The sequence below is a fragment of the Papio anubis genome, chromosome 17 (genome assembly GCF_008728515.1).
Source record: "Papio anubis isolate 15944 chromosome 17, Panubis1.0, whole genome shotgun sequence".
NCBI classification, from domain to species: domain Eukaryota; kingdom Metazoa; phylum Chordata; class Mammalia; order Primates; family Cercopithecidae; genus Papio; species Papio anubis.
Genome location: NC_044992.1, coordinates 3,947,278 through 3,968,345, shown reverse-complemented (window position 1 = coordinate 3,968,345; position 21,068 = coordinate 3,947,278). Strand labels below are relative to the sequence as shown.

Sequence of the window (21,068 nt, the reverse complement as noted above, 5' to 3'; positions counted from 1 at the left end):
TAATGCAGCACAGAAGCCCATCAAGTGGTAGTCACATAATTTCCTAATTTAATTTTGAAAAAATTTTAGGTGAATTCCAATTTTCTATGTGCTTAAGTTTCTTTTATAAGTTTGAATAAATGTATACATAATTTCAGGGTTATTTTATGGGTTCTTGGTATGTCATGCAGATAAATTGTTGTAAATGGAATAAGATACAGAGGAATGCAAAAGAAGCTAAGAAGCAAGCGTGACAGCATCCTCTTTATTGCGTTCTCTGCAGTAGTCAGGGTATAGGGCAATGAATTCAGATCAGAATCATAGACTTTATTGTATCTCTTGTTAGCCAAAATATTTAAGTTATCTGACATTTACTAGGTCTATTAAATCACCCAAGGGAAGAACTTTTTTTTGTATGCATAGGTAGTAAAGGGCTTTTGCAAAAAATCCAATATGTTGATATTTTAGACATCATAAAATAATATACACCGTGTACATTTACTTTAAAAATTAACTTGTGAAAAGCATTTCTCATTTTGTTCACTTAATTTTTAAAGAGAGCCAGACTAGTTTATCTTAATATATGGGTTCTCTGCTGGGAGAACCAGATTAACCATCATTCTAGTCAAGGCTTAAGTTTCCATTCTGTAAAATAATGACTTGCAACTTGGTGGAATTTGATATTCTTTCCAAAACTAAGAAGTTCGGAGTTATTTCTACTATCTGTTTCTTTAACAGTGAGACTGAGCATGTCGGCCTGCTTGCACTGCACATGGGCCAAAATGGGCCTGTCATAGGAGAAACTCTACAGAAAGGAAAGGAGAAAGGGTTCCTGCAGAAGGAAGAGGAGGGCAGATTTGTTCTCAGAGGTCAGTTATATTAAGGCAAGGATGGCAGATGTCTCATCATGGATTTATTTGGCGGGTGTGGCTGCTGAGTACTGTATTGGGAGGAATCTTAAGTACATGGTAGATTATTAATGGTGCCTTCTTTGGGTGTGGGCCGCCTCGAAGGCTTGAGGGTGATTCAGAGTAATGACACAGTCCATCTGTATTTTAGGATCTGCCACACAAGGAGGTGGGAATATGCTTGGCTTCCATTTGATGTGTCCCACACTTCAGATTTGTATATCGGACTTTTTAACTCCTCCATTGTACTCTTCCCCCCTTCTCACTACTGCATTTAACTAAGTCTTAATAAACACACAAACCGGTAATTCCTCATCCCTCTTTATCCCCAGCCCCTGGCAACCCCCATTCTATTTTCTGTCTCTGAATTTAACTTCTCAAGGTATTTCCTTTTTCTTTCTTTCTTTCTTTTTTTTTTTTTTTTAATTGCGACAGAGTCTCACTCTGTTTCCCGGGCTGGAGTGCAGTGGCGCGATCTTGGCTCACTACGACTTCTTGTTCCCGGTTCTAAGTGAATCTCCTGCCTCAGCCTCCCAAGTGGCCGGATCAGGGCTGCCCGCTACTATGCCTGGCTAGTTTTTGTTTTGTTTTGTTTTGTTTTTTTGAGACAGAGTCTTGCTCTGTCACCCAGGCTGGAGTGCAATGGCGTGATCTTGGCTCACTGCAACCTCTGCCTCCTGGGTTGAAGTGATTCTCCCTGCCTCGGCCTCCCGAGTAGCTGGGATTACAGACATGAGCCTGTAATAGATATGCCTGGCTAATTTTGTATTTTTAGTAGAGACAGGGCTTGGCCATGTTGGTCAGGCTGGCCTTGAACTCCTGACCTGAGGTGATCCATCTGCCTCGGCCTCCCAAATTGATGGGATTACAGGTGTGAGCCACCGCACCCGGTCAATTTTTGTATTTTAGTAGAGACGTGGTTTCGCCATGTTGGCCTGGCTGGTTTCAAACTTCTGACCTCAGGTGATCCACCCGCCTTGGCCTCCCAAGTGCTGGGATTACAGGTGTGAGCCACCATGCCTGGCCACAAGGTATTTTCATGTAAGTGGAATCATACAATATTTATCCTTTTGTATCTGGCTTATTTCACTTAGCATAATATTTTCAAGTTCGTTCATGTTGTAGAATGTATCATAGTTTCATTCCTTTTTAAAGCTGAATAACGTCCCGTTGTATGTGTATATACTATACTACACATTTTGTTTATCCATTCTTCTGTTGGTTGACATGGGTTATTTCCACATTTTGACTGTTGTGAAAAATGCTGCTTTGAACATTGGTGTGCAAACATCTGTTTGAGCCCCTGCATTAATTCTTTTGCATATATAACCAGAAGTGAAATTGCTGGATCATATGGTAATTCTAAGTTTAATATTTTGAGGACATGCCATATTGCCTTTCACAATGGTTACATCCTTGTACATTCCCATTAGCAATGCACAGGGTTCTAATTTCTCTGCATTCTTGTCAACACTTGTCATTTTCTGTGTGTGTGTTTAATAATAGCAGTTCTAATTGGTGTGAAGTGGTATCTCATTGTGGTTTTGAATTTCTTCTATTATTAGTGATATTGAGCATCTTTGCATTGTGCTTGTTGACCAGCCATCTTTTCATCTTTGGAGAAATGCCTATTCAAGTCATTTGCCCATTTTTGCATTGGTTTTGTTGTTGTTATTGAGTTGTATGAGTTCTTTTTGTATTCTGGATATTAATCCTCTATCAGATACGTGATTTGCAAATATTTTTCCCATTTTTTGGGGGTTGCTTTTGATGAATAAAAGTTTTAAGTTTCAATGCAAATCATTTATTTTTTCTTTTGTCTCCTTTGATCTTGGTGTCATGTCCAAGAGTTTGTTGCCAAATCCAGTGTCATGAAGATTTTCTCTTATTTTTTCACCTGAGAGTTTTATAGTTTCAGCTCTTATGTTTAAGTTTTCATTTCATTTAGAGTTAATTTTTGCATAGCATGTAAGGAAAGAGTCCTTCATTCTTTTGCTTATGGATATCCAGTTTCCCTAGTGTTTTTTTCTGTCGCCCAGGCTGGAGTGCAGTGGCATGATCTCGGCTCACTGCAAGCTCCGCCTCCTGGGTTCACGCCATTCTCCTGCCTCAGCCTCCTGAGTAGCTGGGACTACAGGCGCCCACCACCACGCCCGGCTGGTTTTTTTGTATTTTCAGTAGAGACGGGGTTTCACTGTGTTAGCCAGGATGGTCTCAATCTCCTGACCTCGTGATCCGCCCGCCTTGGCCTCCCCAAAGTGCTGGGATTACAGGTGTGAGCTACCACGCCCGGCCCCTAGCTTTGTTTATTGAAAGATTTTCTTTCCTCATTGAGTGGTCTGGTCACCCTTGTTGACAATCAGTTGGCCGTATGTGCAAGGGTTTTATTTCTAGGCTTTTATTTTGTTTCATTGGTCTGTATGTCTGTCTTTTTGCCAATACCACACTGTTTTGATTATTGTCGTTTTGTAGTAAACTTTGGAATCAGGACCTGGGAGTTCTCCAACTTTGTTCTTGTTTTCAAGCATGTTTTGGCGATTTGGGATGTGAATTTTAGGATGGGTTTTTCTATTTCTGCAAAAAAAGTTGTTGGGATTTTGATACAGGGATTACATTGTATTTGTAAATTCCTTTGGGTGGATTTTTTTTGTGTTTAAGGAAAAGATTCAGTTGTTTAGAAGTCTCTTAAGCTCTCTTTATTTTACTTTTTGGTCTTTCCAGCATATGTCTCTTTCATATTTTCACTTATACAGAATAGTGGGTATATATGTGATACATGCAATGTAGATACATACAAGTTTAAGAGTTATTTTAAAACGAATACCATGTAACCGCTAGCAGGTGAAGAAATAGTTGGTTGAAGTTTTAAAACCACTGAGGTAGAGCATGAAAAGTCCACCCACGTCAGAAAACAGAACCATATTATTCAGGATGCCCTAGGAAGAGTACTGGTTTGAATATGTGTCATTATTTAAGGGTTACCCGAGTTCTGGGAGCCTGGGAGAACAGCCTAGTGGTGTAGCAAGAGTAGGGAATCTTGAGTACCTATCTGAAAACACTTTGCTCCGGAAACCACTTAGTTAGAGTCTAAATTTGTAGTCCGTTTTGTCCAGTATTGGGAGGGAATGAGATTAAGAATCAAGTAGCTAGAAAATACTTGCCTGTTACAGCTGATTGGTATTGTAATAAGACTTGAGGGCTGGGAGCGGTGGTTCATGCCTGTAATCCCGGCACATCAGGAGGCTGAGGTGTGTAAATCAGTTGAGCTCAGGAGTTTGAGACCAGCCTGGGCAACGTGGTGAGGCCCCATCGCTACAAAAAATACAAAAAATTAGTCTGCATGGTTGTACATGCCTGTAGTCCCAGGTACTCAGGAGGCTGAAGTGGGAGGATCACCTGAGCCCAGGAGGCGGAGGTTGCAGTAAGCCAGGATCATGTCACTGCACTCCGGCCTTGGCAACAGAGCAAGACCCTGTCTCAAGCAAACAGACAAACACATAAAAAAGACTTGAAGCCATTTATTTATTTATTTGTTTATTTTTGAGACAGAGTCTCATTCTGTCGCCCAGGCTGGAGTGCAGTGGTGTGATCTTGGCCCACTACAACCTCTGCCTCCCAGGTTCAAGCCATTCTCGTGTCTCAGCTTCCCCAGTAGCTGGGACTATAGGCGCACACCACCACATTTGGCTAATTTTTGTACTTTTAGTAGAGATAGGGTTTCACCATTTTGGCCAGGCTGGTCTCGAACTCCTGACCTCAGATGATCTGCCTGGCTTGGCCTCCAACCGCCCGGGTTGGCCTCCCAAAATGCTGAGATTACAGGTGTGAGGCACCATGCCTGGCCCTATAAGATACATTTAAATAGTGCCTGGTAACATAGACAAGAAAGTTAATTTGCCTTTCTGACTTAGGAAGATTTTAGGAGAATCTGGCATTTGAGCCAAGACTCTTTTTTAAATTATTTTTCATTTTTTTACTCGGAATCTTGCTTTGTCGCCCAGACTGGAGTGCAGTGGTGTGATCTCGGCTCGCTGCAGCCTCCACCTCCTGAGTTCAAGCAGTTCTCTGCCTCAGCCTCCCGAGCAGCCGGGATTATAGGCTCACGCCACCATGCTTGGCTAATTTTTGTATTTTTAGTGGAGATGGGGTGGTTCATGGCCCATGTTGGCCAGGCTGGTCTCGAACTTCTGACCTCAAGTGATCCACCCGCTTTGGCCTCCCAAAGTGCTGGGATTACAGGCGTGAGCCACTGCACCCAGCTTCTGGCCTGATTATTTTAAGTGGGAAAAAACAAGGCTTTTCTAGCCTACTAAAAATCCCCAAACTAAAATACTTCATTTCCTCTTCTCCTTGCCCCAGTTTGGTCGAACCATTTGAATGTGAGTAAGTGGCAGACATGATATCTCACTTCTCAGTTTAGTTTGCCATTCCTAAGAATAAGAATATTCTCATCCATAATCATAGTATCATTTTGACATTAATTACAGCTATTAAACTTTTCCCAGTTGTTCCAGAATGTGTAACATAGCTATTTTTTTCTGATCCTGGATCTGCTCAGTGTTTATGTGTTGCATCCCTCCCCTGCCCAACAATTCTTTGCCTTTTTGTTAATACTTAATTTGTTTAGAGCAGTTTTAGGTTCATAGCACAATGGAGCAGAAAGTAGAGATTTCCCATATACCCCACACCCCACACATGCACACCTCCCCTTTATCAACACCCTCCACCGGAATGGTACTTTTGTTATGACTGATGAACTACATTGACACGTCATCGCCCACAATCCATTGTTTATATCAGGGTTCACTTTTGGTGTCGTACATTCTATGGGTTTAGAGAAATATTTGACGTGTATCTACCGTTACAGTATCATACAGAATACTTTGATGGCCCTAAGAATCCTCTTGAGATTGGATTTTTGAAGATTTTAAACTAGTTGTTAAGTAGAGTATCCTATTCAACATTGTGGATTTTTCTAACTATTTTCTCAATAAATCATTTAACTGACTGGACATGGTGGCTCGTGCCTGTGATCCCAGCATTTTGGGAGGCCGAGTTGGGAGGATCACTTGAACCCAGGAGTTTGAGACCAGCCTGGACAATATAGTGAGACCCCATCTCACTTTATAAATAAAGCAATTATTTCACTTATTTCCACATCCCCTATATTTCCTGCAAACTATAGCAGTACTATCTAATAGAAATACGGGAACCACAAATGAGAGCCTAATACGTGTTTTTAAAATTGTAACCACGTTTAGAAATGTAAAAAGATAGGTAAAATTCATTTTAATAATTTATTTAACAATACACCTAAAATAAAATTTCAAGATGCAATCAGCATAACTTTTTTTTCTGACAAAGTCTTCAAAAATCCAGTTTATATTTTACATTTGCAGCGCATCTCTACTAAGACTAGCCACTTCTTAGGTGCTTAGTAGCCACATGCGACTAGTGGCTATTATATTAGAAAGTGCAGGTCTAAGAAGCTTGATTTGATTCAGTGTAAACATTTTGGGGGAGGGGCAAGAGTATGTCATAGATGAAGCTTGTGTATACCATTTTGCATCAGATAAGAAGATACACGTTCTTGGGTTAATGGTTCCAAATTTGAACAGTTATTTGGTGATTGCCAGATTTCTCTGTTGTCAAGATGCATTATCTCTTTGTGCTGGTGAGTAATCTGGGGGATGATACTTGGGCATCATATTCCGTTCTCCAGTGACCTTTTCACTGAATGGTTTTAGCATCCATTGATCATCCTTGCCTGGATTATTACATTAAGGGTTGTGACTGAAATGCTCTAAATATATCTACATAACAAATTTCCACCCCTTTCTTGCATTATATAAAGCCTTAAAAATACTAGTTTCTGTCAGGTACAGTGACTCATACCTGTAATCCCAGCACTTTGGGAGGCCGAGGTGGGCAGATCGCTTGAGCCCACTTCGAGACCAGCCTGGGCATCATGGTGAAACCCTGCCTCTACAAAAACTACAAAAATTAATTGTGCATGGTGACATGTACCTATAGACCCAGCTACTCAGGAGGCTCAGGAGGGTTGCCTGAGCCCAGGAGGTCAAGGCTTTAGTGAACCATGATTGTGCCACTGCACTCCAGCCTGGGCGACAAAGCTATTCTCTCAACCCAGTCTTCTTAGTAAGATCTAATAATTTTTGCTTTGGGAGATGACTTTCTGTAAACTTTGGAGGTCAGCAATAAATTGAAAGGGATTGGTTTCTTATTTGATTAATTCATTTTCGTTTTGATGAATTCATATGTCGTCTTAGGTTCTTCCTTAAAGTCCTTAGTTAAAGGAGTTTTGCCTTCATCATCATCCTGCATCAGAAACTGCATCAGTAATTGACATTTAATGTCATAGGTTGTGATAAGTCCTTGCGTTTGTTTTACAGGTTGGTCTTAAGTATTGTTGGGTGTTCAGAGTATATCAGCAAAGGCTTTAGCTTAACATCTCTCTCAGTTTTTTAAATAGAAAAGCAATGTTAGCCTGACACGTTTTCTTATCTTACAAAAGATGAATTCCTTAAGAAAGGTCTGTTTTTGTCAGTTACAAATTTGTTTTCTAATATTTCTATCTTTATTAATGGTTTTCTGCAATTCATTGGGGGAAAGTTTGTTGCAGTCTTGCTATCAGCAGAAGCTAATTTATTTATCAATGATATTTAATTTATGCTTTTATGTACTGTTCTTAAACCTCTCAAACAATTCAGGGTTTGCTTTGCAACTCAGCTGCTCACCAAATTCTCCTGTTTCTCCACTTTGACCTTCATAACTTTGGAGATAATAAATGCACATTGCTGTTGCCACACAGTGCTCAGTGGTTCCATGCTGCTTGCAGTTATAAATTTGTTGTATAAAGTATTATCGTAATGGTTAGAAAAGCACCATGCTATGTCCAAGTCATCAACATTGCCTTCATTTGTATTTCTCTTGCATAGAAACGGTCTTATGTGTGATGCAGGGGATATACTTAGAGTCGGGGGCTTGAGTTTTGGCTCCCTTGCCTTAACAAATGCATTACTTCCAATTTTTTCTTTCAATGTATGTGCTTTCCTAGGCCTCTTAGTTAGGTTCGCCTGTATTTTCCCAGGACATCCCATTTTCTTAGAAGCCATTTTTACTTAATATGGAGAAGATCGTGTACAAGATGCCTCTCAGTGGAAGTTATATTTCATGCACAACATTTCTGATCATGCGACAGGGCTCTCTTCTTTTGCTAATGTGATGATAAGGAGAAGCACATACAAATAAATAGTTATTTGAATCAGAGAAACATGATCTCCTAATGCCGTCTTAGGGAAGGGTTTGAGGAGGAGTTCAGGCATGATGGGAAGATACAGCAGAGAGAGAATTAGTGTCAGTATGTCACAGCTACTTCAACACAATCACACCTGTTGTTCCCCTTTGGAAGAAATCTTGGATTGGAGCTGGCATGGTCTGCTGCTTACATTATTCCTTCTTTCTTATGTCAAGAAGTGGGTAGAGACTACTTAGAGGAATGAGGAGTCAACACCGTCTTAATATGTGTTTGTGAGTACAACATTTTGTATTTGTATTACCTGTTCCAGTTTTTAACTTTGTGCATTTTATGTGAATCTACTTCTTATACTTGCATTAAAAGTAGTTTAATACTTGGTCATATCTTAGAAACCTGTCATTCAGATTGTTGTATTTCAAAATGTAGACAAAGCTGTCATTCTGACTTGTTTGGCTTTTGAGTTTCATATCATACTTAGTCCAATCGAAATACACAAAAGAAAGGCCGGGCGCGGTGGCTCAAGCCTGTAATCCCAGCACTTTGGGAGGCCGAGATGGGCGGATCACGAGGTCAGGAGATCGAGACCATCCTGGCTAACACGGTGAAACCCCGTCTCTACTAAGAAATACAAAAAAAAATAGCCGGGCGAGGTGGCAGCGCCTGTAGTCCCAGCTACTCGGGAGGCTGAGGCCGGAGAATGGCGTGAACCCGGGAGGCGGAGCTTGCAGTGAGCTGAGATCCGGCCACTGCACTCCAGCCTGGGCGACAGCGCGAGACTCCGTCTCAAAAAAAAAAAAAGAAATACACAAAAGAAAAATTATATTATCTTGCTAATTTTCTTTTTCACATTTCAGACTTTTGCTTTAATTATAATAAATTTTATAGACACACATTTGAATGGCACACTAATAGCCTAGGAAAATTGGGGGTTTAAATGTAAATATTGCCTTCATACCTTAGACTCTAATAGCAACAAACATTATGCAAATTGGCTGGGCTCACCTGTAATCCCAGCACTTGGGTGGGCGGGGCGGCAGGTGAGCTCAGGAGTTCAAGACCAGCCTGGGCGACATAGGAAGACCTTGTCTCTACCAAAAATACAAAAAAAAAAAAAGTCAGACATGGTGGTTTGTGCCTGGACAGGTCCCAGCTACTGAGGAGGCTGAGGTGGGAGGATTGCTTGAGCCCTGGAGGCAGAGGTTGCAGTGAGCCATGAACACACCACTGCACTCCAGCCTGGGCCACAGAGTGAAACTCTGTCTCCAAAAAAAAAGAAAAAAGGCCACAGTGCTTAAAAAGCCCATCCAGATAATAAGTAAAAAGAGAATCACTCAATGTAAAAAAAAGGGGTGGGGAAATAAAAATATATAAATGCACCAAAGATAAATTGCCAGTGGCAGAAGGATGCCCGGTGTTAGCTAGTGGTAAAAATACCCAGTGTTAGCAAGACTGGAGGGAAATAGTTACCTATAATGTTTCTGGGATAATACATTGAAGTAAACATTTTGTGGTTTGATATATATGTTCCTTTGACTTAGAGTTCAGTTTATAGTTTATATTCTAGATATACTTCCACAGATGTACAAGGAGAGTGCAAAGTTTTCTTTTTAAATTAAATTAATTAATTTTTTTTTTTTTAAGATGGGATCTTGCTCTGTTGTTCAGGCCAGAGTGCCGTGGTGCGATCATAGCTCACTGCAGCCTCAAACTCTCCTGGGCTCAAGAGATTCTCCCACTTCATCCCCCAGAACAGTTGCGGCTACAGGTTTATACCACCTGGCAATGGCAGCATTATTTTTTCTTTTTATTTATTTATTTTATTTTATTATTATTTTTTTTTGAGACGGAGTCTCGTCTCCCAGGTTGGAGTGCAGTGGCGCGATCTCTGCTCACTGCAAGCTCCACCTCCTGGGTTCATGCCATTCTCCTGCCTCAGCCTCCCGAGTAGCTGGGACTACAGGTGCCCACCACCACGCCCAGCTAATTTTTTTGTATTTTTAGTAGAGACGGGATTTCACTGTGTTAGCCAGGATGGTCTCGACCTCTTGACCTTGTGATCCACCCGCCTCAGCCTCCCAAAGTGCTGGGATTACAGGCTTGAGCCACTGCGCCCGGCCTTTATTTATTTTTTAAAAGACTTTTAAATACTCATCATTTCTTTTTACCTTTCTTTTTGTTTTTTCACTCCTCTCACCTCATACCTAGGCAGCATTATTTATATTTGAGGGGGGAAAAAAAAGAGGTGTGGTGGTGGAAACAAAGTATCGAATGTTCAGACTATGCTAAGTGGCCATCAGTTAGAAAAGGGTGATTCCATTTCTGTATAGTGTATGGTGGTATAGCCCAAATCTGAAAAAATACACAGCAAATTGTTAGCAGTGGTTGTCTTTGGAGAGCAAGAAGGTGGAGTGTCTCATGCCTTCTATTTTATTTTCCTATGTTACTTTAGGATAAATGGCCTTTTTTCATAATTTAAAAAATCAAAGTACATAAAAGAAAGTTGAAAATATTCTACTACTTGGTAATAACCACCACTACCTACAGATACCTCCCAGTGTTGGACATCCTTGCATCTACCTTTCAGGGCATGTACGCAGGCTGAAATCTGGGGTTGTAATAGGTATGCCATTTATATACTTTAAGCTGCAAGTTGCATACGAATGACAACCCAGCTAAGGTAATGTTGAAGAAATTATTGACCTATAGATAGATATTTATATCAAGAAGAGATTAATTTCTAAAAGAGTCAAAGTTGAGAGAAGAAAATTGATAAAAAACCTCTAAGTAGTTTTGAGACTCTTGACGGAACCCACTGACTTATTGATGTCCAGGATGAGGGAATAAACACATATGTGTTCCTTAGTACCTCTCTGCCTTTCCTTCCCTCCATTCCCTTCTCGTTTTCTAACCATAAATGTATATATTTAGTAATTTGTTATTATTTTTTAACATAGAAATCCTGATAATGTAAAATTACAATAATACAGAAAATAACAATGTAAAATCCTGATAATACAAATTTATATATAAATCCTGATAATGTGAAAATAGGACCAATGACAACAAGAAAATAATACACACACACACACGTGTGTGTGTGCCCCTTGGCAATGGCAGCATATATTATTAAATATATATATTTATAGAAAAGCTTATAGCATTCATGGTGGTTTGGTTTTATTTATGCATTTACATGGGGTTGGTAACTACACTGGTCCCTTTCACCTCCGTTTTTCTATGACAGAATTCTTTATTTTGATTCATTTCCCAGCATTTATTTCAAAAAGTACCAAAGTCCTTAAAGTTTACAATACTTATGAATGTGTATTGCCATCTTATTTTGACTTCTTGTTTGGGCTTTCTCTCTCTGTCTCTCTCTCTCTCTTTTTGAGACAGGTGCCTAGGCTGGAGTGTAGCAGCATGCTTACAGCTCACTGCAGCCTCGACCTCCTGGGCTCAAGTGATCTGCCCCCTCAGCCTCCTGAGTAGCTGGCACCACAGGCGCTTGCCACCATGTCCAGCTAATTTTTGTATTTTTTGTAGAGGTGGTGTCTCGCTGTGTTGTCCAGGCTGGTCTTGAACTCCTGGGCCTCCCAAAGTGTTGGGATTACAGGTGTGAGCCACCGTGCCTGGCTGCATTTCTCATTCTTTGTATCACATTCTTCTTCAGGATTCTGTATTTATTCACGTCACTGTTACTTACCTACATTGAGTATTGTGGGGAAATCTGAGGCTAACCTGGTTGGTTCTACCCACCCACCTATATTGGACTTGTTTTTTCCCTTCCTAAAGTTCAGTGCCTCATTTGACAGATGTTTTACTGTTTATTTTGTACCAGTTTTTTTCTGAGTTGTGGGATATGTTTTCAATCTGTTTTTTACTTATTATAGAAGGCTTTGTAGATTTATGCCATATTCTGATCTCTTCAGGAATGCCAGCTTAACTTATGTAAATCTCCTTTGTTTATTATCTTTACTCTTTTAAAATATCGATTTATCTTTTCGTTAGAAGTATTTCTTAAAGTTATGACCATGATTTGTTTTTAGTTGTTTTTTGTCTGTGTCTCGCTTTCCTATAAGGTCTCCTGTTGCTCTATAATGTTTTCTTTCGGGTCTTCTTTTAAAAATATGTTTCTGTAATTTCTTTGAGACTGTTTTTCTGAAGTCCTTCTTTTTTTTACATGTATTATTCGGTGGTTGAAATGAACTTAAAGTGAATTGGAAATTGAAGAATCTCATGACTGTGCTTGCTTCATTCAGCAGCAGCATGTTTACGGCTCACTGCAGCCTGAGAATCACTTTTTTGCCCCGCGTAATTGGGGGAAGGTAAAAGGACAGTTGAGAACCACTGGTGTTCGAGGGGAAACTGATTAGAGACCAAGTGGGATGTAAACTTAAAAATAGGGCTTTACAAATGAAGAAGGTGACATTCTTAGTTGGAAGTGACAGGAATTCAACTAAAATAAATTTAGACAAAAAAGGAAAACTGACTTTTAACTAAGTTTATAGAAGGGCAGGAGTAGCACCAGGTGTAAGAAATCAAATATCTGTTTGGATCTCTTTTTCTTGCTTATTCTTTGTTTTGGCTTCATTCTCCTTGAGACTTGAACTGTGACTATTGGCAGCTCTCAGGCCTTTATAGCCCAGCTTCCCCACTCTGAAAGACCACTCCCTCCTGTGGCTTTGGGGCCCGGGGGCCTTGTCTGGCAGTCCTGCTAGAAACATAGTTGGGCGTGATGTTTGAAGCCGGGTGGTATTTTCCAAAATAAATATTTCAGGCATGGGCTTGTTCTCAAGATTCTGAAGAGCATGGATGTATTCCTTTTATATCCTGTAGCCTAATTAATGAGCGGTTTTAAAGGAAGGAAATGGACAACTAACATTTATTGTACCTTAAGATGGGTCAGACTTTCGCATATACAGTGTCTCCTCTCTGTGTTGCAACGTTACCATGGGCTTTGCCATCCTTTACTGATAAAGAAAATGAGACTAAAAAAATAGAAATGATCTGTTTAAGTTGTCCAGGCTAGTAATACTGACAAAATATCATATGCTGTGCCCAAATTTTCCATTGTGAAGTGACATTCAGAAGTCCCCAGAAATCATCTTTATCAAATGTATTTGTGTAAAATAGGTGAGATCAAAGTAAGCTGTTTGTGTGACACTGTAAGCTAGTGCTAGGGCATAATTTCGGTATTGCGAGGAGCTCCTGCGGCAACATATCTTGGCAGAGATGTATGCTTATGCTATTGTGTATAATTTATGTGCAAGCAACAACATACTTAGGACTTAATATTGAAGAACCCTTACGCCTGTGATTGAAGAGGCTGTGATAAGCAGGGTGAAATACTGCAGGTAGCAGAATGTCAGTAAGTGTTACTTTAGGAATGTGGTCCAGAATTCTGCCAAGCAAATCCCTTTGGGAAGCATATTGACAAATTCTTATTAAGAGATCATCTCTGATCTGCTTGGCTTGTCTGTTTCATTTTCCTTGTGTTTTTGAAGCACGGTAAAAGAAATTGGGTTGGATATGTTTTGTTTTGTTGTGTTTTGAGACAGGGTCTCACTCTATTTCCCAGGCTGGAGTGCATTGGTGTGGTTTTGGCTCACTGCTCTTTCTCCCTCCCTCCCAGGCTCAAGCAGTCCTCCCGAGTAACTGGGACTATATAGGCACATACCACCATGTCCGGCTAATATTTTTGTTTGTTGGTTTTTTTTTTTTTTTTTTTTTTGAGACGAAGTCTCACTCTTGTCACCTAGGCTGTAGTGCAATGATGCGATCTCAGCTCCTTGCAACCTCCTCCCAGGTTCAAGCAATTCTCCTGCCTCAGCCTCCTGAATAGCTGGGATTAGAGGCACTTACTACCACACCTGCCCAATTTTTGTATTTTTAGTGGAGATGAGGTTTCACCATACTGGCCAGGCTTGTCTTGAACTCCTGACCTCAGGTTATCCCCCTGCCTCAGCCTCCCAAAGTGCTGGGATTACAGGTGTGAGCCACCACGCACGGGCAATGTATCACTATATTGCCAAGCCTGGTCTCAAATTTCTAGGTTCAAGTGATCCTCCTGCCTCGGCCTCCCAAACTGTTGGGATTAGAGGCCACTGAGCCTGACCTTGAATTTTTTTTTTTTTTTTTTTTTTTAATTTAAGAGACATGGTCTTGCTCCAAGCTGGAGTGCAGTGGCACCTTCTTGGCTTACTGCAGCCTCAAACTCCCGGGCCCAAACAATCTTCCTGACTCAGCCTCCCCAGTAGCTTGGACTGGGTCGCTGTATGTTGCTGTTGCCTAGGCTGATTTTGAACTCCTGACCTTAAGCGATCCTCGCACTTTGGCCTCCCAAAGCACTGAGATGACAGGTATGAGCCACTGTGCCTGGCCAAAAATGTTTTTGATTAGGAAATCAGCTAGCCTGTAGCCCATGTCGTGGTATAAATAAAAAATTTTAATTTTAAGCAAATTTTTAAAGTTTACCAGAAATTTGTAAAGATTATTAAATTGATGCATCTTAAAATCTAAAGAGGAAATAAACCTTTGTGATTGCTGTACTTGACTTTTTTCAGTATTAATTAATGGAAGGTTGAAGGACGGGAACGTTTTTGCAGTTACTTTTGGTGACTTGGTTTGTGGCATTTTTATGTTTTACGGTAACATGGCAATTTATTTCTCTGATGATAAGGTCAAAATTATTTTGACAAATTATCTCAATAGTTAGGAGTAATTATGTACTGTTTGGATAAAAGGGTCTATCTATGATCTCAGAAGTTCAAAGCGAAGCTGCTATAAAAATAGTTACTTTACAGACATACACCTTGCAGCCAACTGTGTTGTATAAATAAACTTGACAGGAACTCATATTCCCGGAGTAGGAGACCACAGTCATCCAGACACAAAGGAAAATCATTACTAGGCTATAAACCCCCCTTTGTATCTGACTTTGTAGAAGTTAGACTTAGCCAACAATTGGTCTTGGCAAAGTACACTTACAGTTAAAAGTAGCTTCTTTTCTTTTCTTTTTGAGATGAAGTCTTGCTCTGTCGCCCAGGCTGGAGTGCAGTGGCGCGATCTCGGCTCACTGCAAGTCCTGCCTCCCTGGTTCAGGCCATTCTCCTGCCTCAGCCTCCCGTGTAGCTGGGACTACTGGCGCCCGCCACCACGCCCGGCTAATTTTTTGTATTTTTAGTAGAGACGAGGTTTCACTGTGTTAGCCAGGATGGTCTCGATCTCCTGACCTCGTCATCTGCCCGCCTGGGCCTCCCAAAGTGCTGGGATTACAGGCGTGAGCCACCGCGCCTGGCCAAAAGTAGCTTATTTTTTTAGTAGTCAAGTACAAAATGACATCTAGTTGGGTCTTGGAATGTTATTCTGAGAATCTGTATTTTGCTGAGGTGCAGTGAAGGTTTATTTTTACGTAATGATCAACAATACTGAAAGCATTATTTTAGGCTATATTAAACTTTTTTTAGATTAAAGAAAATGTTTTTTTTTGTTTGTTTGTTTTGTTTGTTTTTTTTTTTTTTTTTTTTTTGAGACGGAGTCTCGCTCTGTCGCCCGGGCTGGAGTGCAGTGGCCCGATCTCAGCTCACTGCAAGCTCCGCCTCCTGGGTTTATGCCATTCTCCCGCCTCAGCCTCCCGAGTAGCTGGGATTACAGGTGCCTGTCACCTCGCCCGGCTAGATTTTTGTATTTTTTAGTAGAGACGGGGTTTCACCGTGTTAGCCAGGATGGTCTCGATCTCCTAACCTCGTGATCCGCCCGTCTCGGCCTCCCAAAGTGCTGGGATTACAGGCTTGAGCCACCGCGCCCGGCCAGAAAATGTTTTAAGGAAACTTTTAAATGCCCAATAATACCAAAGTAGACAGATAGAGATGGGCATAATGAGCCTCTGTGTGCTCCCCCAGCCCCCGGCGTGATTAGGTCATGGTCAGTCTCGTTTCACCCATCTTAGCCCTCTCCTTAATGACTGTGAAGTACATACTAAACATGATCATTTTTCTGTAAATATTTCAGTATCTCTAAAAATGGTAGGAAAACCCCCAGCACAACACCATTGCCAGACTCAAAAAAGAAAACAACAATTGCTGGATATTGTCTAATGTCTCGTTACTCGTCACATTTTCATTTGTGTCATAATTGTCATAAATCTTAAAAAATGTTTGAATTCATTGTCTTTTGTGCTCTTGGCAGTATATTTGCTGAAGATTCCATGTCTTATTCTTTAGAATATCTAGAGTAGATCTTGCTAATTGTGTCCCAGGGATGTCCTTGAACATATTTCTCTGTTTCTGTTCTTTGTGAATTAGTTATTGTAGTTAGGGGCTCAAACAGGTTAGGTTTGTGAGGTGACTTTACTTCATACGTGGTGGTTTGTTCATTTTTCAGGAGACGTGTAATATCTGGTTGTCTTTTAAAATGCCTGGATTAAATGATAAAATGGCTAATGTTTCAGTTGTTTTTCATTTTTTAGCTGGAATATTTTTATAGAGAGAAACCTCATTTGATCAAATAGTAATTACTGTTTTGATTACTTGGCAATATAATTTGTGTAATAAAAAAGGATCACACTAAATACTGATTCTTTTGCTTTTTAAAATTGGTTTTCAGAATAACAAAATGATTTACCAGCATCCTGTAGTGGTGATAAATTAGTTTTTTGTTTTTGATTTCACAGTTATAAACTCATGGATTTAAACTTGCGTATTTCAGTCATTTGTCCCATATTTGACCAGTGGAGGCCTCTTCAAGCTGGCTCTTGAGTCCCTTTCACAATACCATAGTATTACTCGATAGCTTCCTTTTTGTCTGCTATGTGTGAGATGAAGCTAACATTTCTTGCTCTAGACCTGGAGTCAGCCATTTCTCTGAAGAGCCCTGGTCTGTTTTAGTGATAAATTCATATTTAGAGACCACATTCTGGGTACTACTGGGCTGTTCATTTTTTCGAGGCTTTTTCAGTGGACAGATCTGAGAACTATATATTTGAAAGCCATATCATTTTATATTGATTCTTCCAATTCCGATTCAGAAATGCAGGGTTTTTACTTTTTATATGCTCTTTCTGTTCTTTTTAGTCTTATTCTTGGTAATGACTCTATCTTAGCAAGTCTGTTCATGCATTATTTTCCATTACTTAACACTTGAAATCATTACTCTCAAGGACATTTCCTTGTCCCTGGGTTTCCTTTTTATTCATGGCTTGTAGACCACTCTGGCCCACAGTGATTTCCAGATTCATAGCATGCAAGCACAACTCTCATTTAACAGTCACCAGACACTCCAGGATTTACTAGTTTTAAAAATTGAAGTATAACATTGACAGGAAAGTACATACATATTATGGACAGCATGCCTCTGTACCAGTACACCAGAAGTCTGTTCCATGCCTCTTCCCAGATACTGCTTTCACTTCCCGCTCCAAAAGACACAGAGAGAGAGAGAAAATGCCATTGTCCTGATTTGTAATACTATTGGTTAGTTTTGCCTCCTTTAGAACTGTAAACTTTTGTGTTTTAGCATTCATGACTTGTGAGAAAGAGAGGTCTTCTAGCCCTTTCCAACTCTTAATTGTATCTCTAGATAGCATTCAGAAAAGATGTTATCTTCATCTTTGGCACTCTCAAAACTCCTAATACCTTAGGAATATAAGTAGAAGGTCAAGCATGGTCACTTTTTGGTTTTAGTTCCCCTTTTGATTTACAGAAGCTCTATTTGTATTAGGGATTTTAAACTTTTCCCTATTATGTTGCAAATATTCTTTTTTTTTTTTTTTTTTTTTGAGGCGGAGTCTCGCTCTGTTGTATGTTGCAAATATTCTTTCCCAGTCATTTGTATTTAGACTTTATTACTGTACTGCACTTAAAGTATTTTGTGTAGCATTATTTGACTGTTGAGTTTTGTGTCCTGCATAGGAGGACCACCTCTACTCAAAATGATGTGAAAAAACTCAATTCTGTATTTGCTTTTAGTTAGGTTTTATACCTCTTTGTTTATATCTGTAATCTGTCTGGATTTGAATATAGTGTGAGGTATCCATATCAACATTTAAACACAGATAGGATGTTTTAACATCTTTCAGGCTTTTCCATTAAAATAAAACTTGCTTGAATTTCATTTACCTGGGACTACTACACTTTTCCATCTACCGTCAAACTTTTAGAAAAAATTTCCACTTGGGTTTTTCCACTTCATCTTCTCTTTGTCGACTCAGCGTTTCCTGCATGGATTCTATCTTACCTTCAGGCGACACTGCTTATGCCTAGGGCAACTGTGGCCTGTTTTTTGTTTTTTTTTTTTTAAATTGAATCCAGTGGACTGAATATAGACCCCTTCTTCCCTGAGCTGTATGTGTTTATCATCGTTGGATAGTTTCTCCTTTAAATGCAACTCCTTTAGCTTTAATAAAACGTTTTTGTGGCTTCTTGGCTGCTTCTTCTTTTTTTTTTTTTTTGAGATGGAGTCTCGCTCTGTCGCCCAGGCTGGACTGCAGTGGTGCAATCTCAGCTCACTGCAAGCTTTGCCTCCCGGGTTCACACCATTCTCCTGCCTCAGCCTCCCAAGTAGCTGGGACTACCGGATGCCTGGCTAATTTTTGTATTTTTACTGGAGATGGGGTTTTACCATGTTGGCCAGGCTGGTCTCAAACTCCTGACCTCAGATGATCCTCCCACCTCAGCCTCCCAAAGTGCTGGGATTACAGATGTGAGCCACTGTGCCCAGCTAGATTTATTTTTAAGACAATGTGTTTTTTGTCCCTAACAAAAGGCATTTAATACTAAGCCCATCACCATTTCTTCCCCTCTCCTGGAAAACCAGTACCACCGCCTATGTTTCTCATTTCAGTGAATGAACAGATTTCTAGCCTTGCATGGAAATCTGGTGTCAAAAAAAAGCCGGAGGGGGGAATTCACATTATCGGTAACGGTGTTAAAGTGTACCACTCAGTGGTATTTAGTGTATTCACAATGTTGTACAACCAACCACCAGCTCTCTCTAGTTTTAAAACTTTTTCATCACACCATTAAATCACCCCATACCCCTTAAGTAATTATGCCCCATTTCTCCCTTCTCTCATTGTGTAATCTACTTTCTGTCTCTCTGGATTTGCCTATTCTGGATATATCATATAAAATAAGTTGTATAATGTGTGACCTTATATGTCCGGCTTCTCTACCTTAGCCTGATGTTACTGAGCTTCATATATTAGTACTTCATTTCTTTCTATGGCTGAATAATATTTCATTGTATGTATATACTGCAGTTTATTCATTTGTCGATGGATGTTTGAGTTTCTGCCTTTTGATCATTACAACAAATGCTGCTACAGACATTCATGTACAACTTTCTGTGTGGACAGATGTTAGGTATATACCTAGAAGTGGAATTGCTGGGTCATATGGTAACTCTGCTCAACTTTTTTATCATATGTCATTTTCCTTTTTTTTTTTTTTTAAAAAAATACATGTTTATTTTTTAAACTGAGACAGGATCTGGCTCTGTTGCCCAGGCTGGAGTGCCCTGGTGTCATCTCAGGTCATGGCAACCTCCGCCTCCTGATCTCATCTTCCCACCTCAGCCTCCGTGAGTAGCTGAGTCTGTAGGTGCACGCCACCATGCCTGGCTACTTTTTTTCTTTTTTTTTTTCTTCGTAGAGACAAGGTTTTGCCATGTTGCATCAAACTCCTGGGCTCAAACCATCTGCCCACGTCAGCCTCCCAAAGTGTTGGGATTACAGGCATGAGCCACCACGCCCAGCTCATGTCATTTTTGATTTACTACTGTAAGCCCTACTTCTTTAACATCACCAGGTTAGGGTGATTGATTCTGTCTTCTAAATATCTCTGTTTTCTTCATTGTTTCCTCGGCTATATACTTGAGGTTCGCTTTTCAGGATTACTTGAATTGCTTGCTTTTTGTTTCTTTGTCCTCATCATGCCTTATTTACACAATCTTCTACATACTACAAGATTGGTTTTTGCAAATGTAAATCTCATGAGGTCACCCCATTGTTTAAAAGAAAAAGAAAAAAAGAACCACCCTTCAAAGGCTTATCATTGCCCTCTGGATAAAGTCCAAGCATGCAGGGCTTACAAAGGCCCTTTGCTGTCCAGCTTTTGACATTCTGTTTAGTTTCAGCTGCTCCCCTGCCCCCCGCCGTTCCAGTCATATACTGATTGCCCTATTTCAAGTTTTTGTACATGCTCCTCTACCTAAAGTAGAGGTTCAGATTCTAAACCTTGAATTTCCTCACCCAAATCCTTTATTTCTTTTCTTTGTAGAAGCCTTTTCTTATTCCTCATGATTATGTTATGTGCCTTTCTTTTTTGTGTGCCCTCAAATTCTTGTACTATTGTTGGAGCACATTGTAATTGCCTGTTTACTTCTCTGGAGATCAGAAGCCGATGTTGGTCAAGTGCCAGAAGATGTAGACGGACTGAAGTACAATCAATAGGAATTTAGCAGAAGCCAAAAGATTATTTGATAAATTATTTAGGGAAGACTTCATGGAAGGGGCTAGTATTGATAGGGACCTTGAAGGAAGCATTCATGAAGGTATGGTACGGTTCTATCGCTTTAAGTGGATTAAGCCTGTTAAATATTCATGCATCTAGACCTAGGAAGAGTCATGCTGGGGGCAGAAGCCATGACAAAAGTGAGGCGTTGGACATTTTTCAGCATTGCTTTTGTATTTACTTCCACAAGCAAAGGACACAATTAGGCCTGCAGAAGAGATGCATGGAAAGAATGGGCAAAAGATTTCAAGAACTTGGGGGTTTTGACAAGAGTAAGAAGCAATGATATACTTTTGAGTATCATATGGAAAGTGTAAGGAAATTTTCAAGGGTAATTTTGACCATGTAATTTTGTAATAAATAATTTCAGAGCTTACTCACCTATGTTTATAA

At 40.1% G+C, this 21,068-nt stretch overlaps 1 protein-coding gene across 4 annotated transcripts in view; it reads left to right on the top strand.

The window, feature by feature from the left end:
• The window catches only part of UBE2G1 (ubiquitin conjugating enzyme E2 G1), a 101,156-nt gene that overhangs the window by 35,678 nt on the left and 44,410 nt on the right, over positions 1-21,068 (top strand). Inside the window, exon 2 of one of the 4 annotated variants that reach the window (XM_017950278.3) lies at positions 718-848. The exons of the other annotated variants lie outside the window; for them this stretch is intronic. Coding sequence (XP_017805767.1) covers positions 752-848 — 97 coding nt within the window. The 5' untranslated portion in view covers positions 718-751. The remainder of the gene's footprint in view (positions 1-717; positions 849-21,068) is intronic. 4 annotated transcript variants of the gene reach the window in all.